General features: G+C 22.2%; 1 protein-coding gene across 1 annotated transcript; it reads right to left on the bottom strand.

The window, feature by feature from the left end:
• Positions 1–824: 824 nt before the first annotated feature.
• Positions 825–2,525, bottom strand: LOC110640356 (60S ribosomal protein L21-2). Its single transcript, XM_021791636.2, has 2 exons — positions 2,223–2,525; positions 825–1,229 (listed from the first exon to the last, which is right to left on the bottom strand). The coding sequence occupies exons 1-2, from the start codon at positions 2,457–2,459 to the stop codon at positions 972–974; spliced, it is 495 nt and encodes a 164-aa protein (XP_021647328.2). The 5' UTR covers positions 2,460–2,525; the 3' UTR covers positions 825–971.
• Between the last annotated feature and the right edge of the window lie 4,245 nt (positions 2,526–6,770).

The following is a 6,770-nucleotide window of genomic DNA, read 5'->3' as shown; positions in this document are numbered from 1 at the left end:
CAGTACAAATCAGTGACAAATGAATTATTTCAACCAGAGAATAAATTGTATCTTGGATCCCCCAAGTCACCTCTTTAGCACTTGTCATAATTAAGCTCCTTTACTTCAGCTGTTGAAACTCTACACAAGCCCAGCTTCATATCCTTCTTTGTTTGCTTACAAAAGAAATCTGTACACTATTAGCCGAGACCATGAAGCTTTGGGTCAGTGCTTCACGTAACCATGTGTAATCAAAATATATGTAATCAATTGCAGCAACAACCGCTCTGGCAGTTTTACAGGAGAAATTAGGCTTGCAGGTCAATTTACCGCAACAGTACCACATAGCCGTTTGGCCAATAGAGAGTATACCCAACAATAATCTTGCTGCAAGGTCTGAAAGGACAAGGAGAGCCAACAATAATCTTGCACAATTATTTCTTCAATTTTCAAAATAGCCAATTTTGCTAGGGGAATTACATAGACTATTTTCTAATAATCTTTAAGAATGAAGACAAAGATATAATGATGTTCAAAATTCATCCAGGATTTAGCTTGAACAGCTTGATGCACAATTAATTTCACAAATTCATTTTTAGGTCTTTCTTGCACTCTGCTGATGTCCATCATAAACAACCAGATACTGAGATAAAACAATTTCATAGACTATTTAAATCAAAATTTCAAATTCTTTCTGCTCCAAAGCCTACCCATGTTATGCTAGAATTTAGAAAGACTAAGGAATGACATTTAATAACCGTGAATGGAATATGAACTATGAGAACTCATTTATGACCAAACATATAAATTTGAATAGAAAAACTCCCATTATATCTATGAGGAAATGAAATGAAGCACCTTTGCAGATGCATAAATCTTGAAATACCTCTTAAAAACTACCGTACTTTAAATACTCATGAATAAGCTAATCCGGTCAAAAAAAGTTTGCAAAACAAACCAAACAGCATGAACAAAACCTAGAAATTGTAGACCTAGTAACCACCCTTGAGATCGTTAACAACATCATACGGGATGGGTGTAACAGTTTCCAACTGTGCACCCTCGACCATGAAACCAGGTTTAGGGCCTTCTGGCTGCCTCTTTGTGCTAATGACCTCACCTCTAGCTTTTGCCTCTGCCTTCAGTGAATCATTTTTCTTCTTCCTTAGACGGAATTCCTCTGTGCATCTTGAAGGCTGCAAATGCTCCACCCGCACATGAATCCTCTTCCTAATAATTCTATTGCCCACCTATAATATGCAAACAATATCCATCAGTATTATTCACAGATATCCATCATTATTATTCAGAACTGGCAACAAAAAGTACCTAAGAAACAGAGGAGGTTAAATGATAACTGGTTATAACAACTTAAAACATAAATAATTTACTTAGTTGCTTCCAAGTTATCAATCAAAGCAACAGGAAGAGCTTAGAAAGAGTTGCAGCAGAGAAGCTAATTAAGAAAAATTAGTCTAGTTTGTTATTTATTTTATTCTTATAGTTTTGCCAGCTCAGCTATAATACAGCCAGGCACTCTTCTCTTGGGTGCATATAAACACTTTACTCATTGATTGCAACATATGAGATTCACATTTCTCTCAACTGTTTACTCTGTAATACAAGTCTTAGAAGAACCCCAACGCAACATCACAAAGTCACTATATCAATTAAATTGGCATTAGATATGATAGATAAAAAACAAAACCAAATAAACCATAAAAACCATAGATAACCAAATGCAGCCAATTGCATCAATGGCTGAATAATACGAACACCCATAATATTAGCATTATCTCAAGCTGTAATCATAAATAGTTATATAAGACCACATCCAAGATCCAAACGGATACCAACACCCAATACAAACAGCAAGCACAAATACATTCAAGCAGATCTCATAATCACCGGTGCCATCATCAAAAACATGATTATAATAATCAGATTCTCACATATTAATTATTATATTACTCAGAAAAAGGAGAAAAAGACAGATATCTGAACCACTACATATTTACAGGACCTGAAATGGATAATCTAGCAATCAAACAACATTCAAAATGACAATTAAAACCCAGAATAAATCAGTTCACCCAAACCCAATTGATAAGCATGTTCTCACAAATTAAATATATACATAGAAGCTAGAAAGATACTGAATAACTCAATATTTAATTGATTTCAGGAACCTAAAAACACAAAATCAGAAAACTACACAACATTTTCCATAGATTGATGTATACCTGCTTGTTGACCTCAACGCCAACAGCACGCTTGGTGACGTTCCATACACGACCGGTGCGGCCATGGTAGAACTTGTGAGGCATACCCTTGTGGACGGCGCCGTTCACCTTGATATCTACATAATCACCAATCTTATAGGTCCTAAGATATGTGGTCAAAGGAATGTAACCCTTCTTCCTGAAGGGCCTAGAGAACAAATCGCGAGTTCGAGAACGAAGACCATGGCCGGCCGGCATTTTCACTCGCCCTCTGGCTCTTCGTGGTTCTAAGGTGTGGGGAAGGATTAGAAGGAAAAAAACCCTAGAAGGAAATTATAGATGCTTTTGGATTGTGGATTAGGGTTTTAATGAAATTGGGCTTTTTCTGATTTGTTCAATTTGTTTGGCCCAATGAAAAATAATTTGGTGTAATTGGATTTTTTTAATCAACCATTAATAATTAATGTCACTTTTTTTTTATCATGAATAAGGGTGAACTTTTAAATGGGTAAAAATATTTTTATGTATTTAATATAATTATTTAATTTAATCACTATAAAAGTATTAATTAATTAATTAATAAAAATTATAATTAAATAAAATTTAAAAATATTAATCTAATAGAAAGTATATACACTAATATTATAAATATGTTATTTATATTTATAAAATATAATTAGATCATTAGGAATACTAATCTACTAAAAAGTCTATATACTAATATTATAAATTTGTTATTTATATTTTATAAAATATAATTAGATTATTAATAAAAAAAAAACTAAACAAGGTTAAAAGAAAATATCATGAAAATTAATCTCTTGAAATATCTTAATGGTTTAGATAATTCCTCTTCTTATTTTTATATATATTACAGATAATATAGATAATAATTAATTTTCTCTAATATCTTATTAATTAATTTATTTAATAAATTTATATGTTTCTTTAAATATATAGGTGAATAAAATAAATATAACATGTATATATGATAAATTAGTTAGATATTTATAATATAAAATTTAGGATTTTGATGATTCATAATTATTATTTTTTATATAATTATATTATAAAAAATTAATAAAATAATTAAAAAAATCATATAAATATTGATAATAAAATAATTTAATATGATAAAATTTTTTTAATATGACAAAATTTTTATCAAAAAGTTAGAAAGAGAAAATAAGTTAGTATGTAGCTTATATTTAATAAATCTCAATCAATTATTTTAATATATCACTAGTCAATTTTTATGTAAATCAATTTTTTAATTTTTTAATTATATATTTGAATTAATAAAAATAATATTATATAGGTCATAAATTCTATTTTAATTTTCATGATTTTTATTAAATAATTATTTAATCCAACTAAAAAGTAAAACCCATAAATAATGGTTAAAAAATAATCTATATCTAAAAATTTTCAATCATATTTTATTAAAATCTATATATTATTATTCGAACTAAAAGAAATATAAAATTCAAAATGTTTAGTAACTGAAATAAAAAAAATAATAATAAATTATCACTTTAGAAAATACCAAAAATTATATTATAAAGCTTTTTTTTAAGTAAATCGTAAGTATCTCCTCACTTACTAAATTAATTAGGATTTTTTCTATTCATAAAGATTCGAATAATCGATCTTACTTAAGAGATAAGAGTTTTTTATTGCTCGTATCAACCACTATTAGTATAAAATTTTATTTTAATATGGCAATATAAAATTTTAATAATAATTATTATTCTAACACTAATTCATAATAATATTTAAAAAATTTATTGAAATTCATTAAATAAATTTTAATTAAAATATTTAATTATCAATGAAAGACAAAAAAAAAAACCATAGTATTTACTTTTACATGCCTCATAGAAAGCGATAATATTAAATTGATCTAATTACAAAAAATATATATTTTTTTAATTAAAATTATTTCAATAATTTTAATTTTAATAGTTTCGACTGATTTATGAAATTCAATTAAAATTATATTTTCAATTTTAAAGACTTCGATTAATTTTATCAATAAACTTAATTGATTTTATTCAATAATTTGGACGTTTAAAAATTCTTTTTTTTTTCTTTTACTTTGCAATGTTTCAAAATTATTATTTTACCACAATAAAAATATCACTGCTTCATTTGAGAAATTTTTAAGAAATTTATTTTCATAATTTTGAAATAATATAATTTTTACATACATTAAAGGTGAAAAATTTTAATGAATTTAAATAAAAATACATAAGTATAACAAATTTGCCAATTAAAGTTTAAGACTTAAATTATTATCTTTATGCTAAAAAATAAGTTTACTTATATTTTCACATAATCTACACTATATATAAATGTGGAAAACGAGAACATTAGTTTTGTCAAAAAATGTCATTTATTCTTTAAATTAATTACAATTATATTTTTATTAGTTAAATTAATTTTGTTATTTGTATAAATTTAAATTATTAATTTTAGAGATTATATTAAAATTTTTAATCTTACTTACACTTAATTTAAATTAATATAAAATTTTATAAAAAATAATTAATTAAAATAAAAAAATTAATAAGTAAAAAATAAAAATATTCTATAATCTATATAAAAATAAAAAATATAAATATTCTATAATCTATATAATATATCAATGTTGGAAATGGGAATATTGGATTTACCCAAAAAGCCATAGTAATTTAGTGCTGAATGATTAAATTTAACTAGTTATGTTATTTAAAATTAATTATACTAATAAAAAATAAATTTAATTAAATATTAAAAACTAAAAGTAATTTTAAAATAGGTATGATTCTTTTTAATTTTTTATGATATCCAAAAATAAAATAAAAAATAAGAAATCGTTAAAAAAGATATTAAAAAATTAAAAAAAATTAATTAAGTTATTGATAAAAATATTTTTTCATTTAAATTCTATTTTAAGTTTATAAACATAAATACATTTTAAAAATATAATTTATTTACAATAATTAATAATTATTTCCTCTAAAATACGTTTAATAATTATAATATTATTACTATTTAATTATTTATTAAATTATTTATATCATAAAATTCTTAATTACAATTATTTATATTAAGCCTAATTATTTATATATCCTGATTTAATTTAACTTCCACATCCTTATTCATACTTAGATTTGAGTTTTACTTATAATTATAAAATTAAATTTTTAATTATAAAACTTTTATAACAAAAAAAAAATTTAATTAATGTATTTTAATTTATAAGTATTCTTAACTTATACAAGTCTTTGTTAACATTTTTCTTTTCTTCAAAAAGTGTATTAGTTATACACTGTCTTTTAATAATCTTATTATAATGCTAATAAAATTTCAACACGATATCATAAAATTTTATATTTAAATATAAAAATCCTAATTTAATTAGAATACTATAATATATAATATATGAAATTTTCTCAAAATTTATAATAAAAAGAAATCTAATTCTTTAAACTATCTCTATATTTTTATTAATGTAGCCAACTTAATAAAAAAAAACTAAAAATTTACTATACAGAGCCAAAATAATCTATGCTTGGTTGCTAAGAAAATCTAAGCAATTGAAAATCTATATATTCTATATCTATATCATATATAAATGTGTGAAGGAAGGAGAAATATTGATTTTACCAAAATTGCCCTTCATTATTTATGGTATTTATAATTATATTTTTTGTTATTTAATTTAATTTTAAAATTTATATAAATTTAAAATTTTTATGACTTTAATTATCTATATAATTTTATAGTTTATATAAATCTAAAATTCTTATTTCTACTTGTATTTAAATTCTACTTAATTAAATTTTTATTATAATATAATTTAAAATAAAATTTTGTGAAAATATTTTTATAATTTATATTATTTAAAAAATAAAGTATTTTATTTATATGAATAACATTTTTAATGAATGTTAATGAATTTTTATCTCTATATTAATTATAATTATTTAAGAAAAAAATTAATACAATAATATTTAAATTTGCATAAAAGAACAAGAAAAAAAATAATTTTTGTCAATCAAATATATGAATTCTTTTATTAATTTTTTAAATTTTATTTTCATTTAATTTCTTATGAGTTCATTAAAATATATTTCATGTAAAATAAATTTATACTTTTAATTATAGATATATTTTTAAAATTCTTAATTATTACATTAATAAATAAGTTAATACATTTATTGATAAGCTTTATATATATATATATATATGCAACAACTGAAAAATATTAAAAAAATTAATATTCATTGATTTATACAAAAATATTTAATCATAATGCATATTATATAATAAAACTACATGAATTTAAATTTTTTTAAAAATATATAATTACGCATATAAAACAAAATAAATATATATTATTTAAAAAATTAAATGTAATAAGAAGATTAATATAATTAATAGGATGACTAAAATTTATAATATTAAATTTTTTTTTAATTTTGAAATGGTATATTATTAAAAATTTAAAAGCACTAATGTGTGTACATATGAAAAAAACATAATAATTTTTTTTAATACTATAATGATATCCTAATTTGGTAA

This window comes from Hevea brasiliensis, chromosome 5, assembly GCF_030052815.1.
Source record: "Hevea brasiliensis isolate MT/VB/25A 57/8 chromosome 5, ASM3005281v1, whole genome shotgun sequence".
In the NCBI taxonomy this organism is placed as follows: Eukaryota; Viridiplantae; Streptophyta; class Magnoliopsida; order Malpighiales; family Euphorbiaceae; genus Hevea; species Hevea brasiliensis.
This window is presented reverse-complemented; position numbering and strand designations above follow the sequence as displayed.

What these genes read in the sequence shown, in the direction of transcription:
- LOC110640356 (XM_021791636.2), bottom strand. Translation starts at nt 2,459, where the DNA reads ATGCCGGCCGGCCATGGTCTTCGTTCTCGAACTCGCGATTTGTTCTCT. An exon ending in GCGTTGAGGTCAACAAGCAG is followed by an intron (nt 1,230 to 2,222) that starts GTATACATCAAT and finishes TGCATATTATAG; the next exon opens with GTGGGCAATAGAATTATTAG.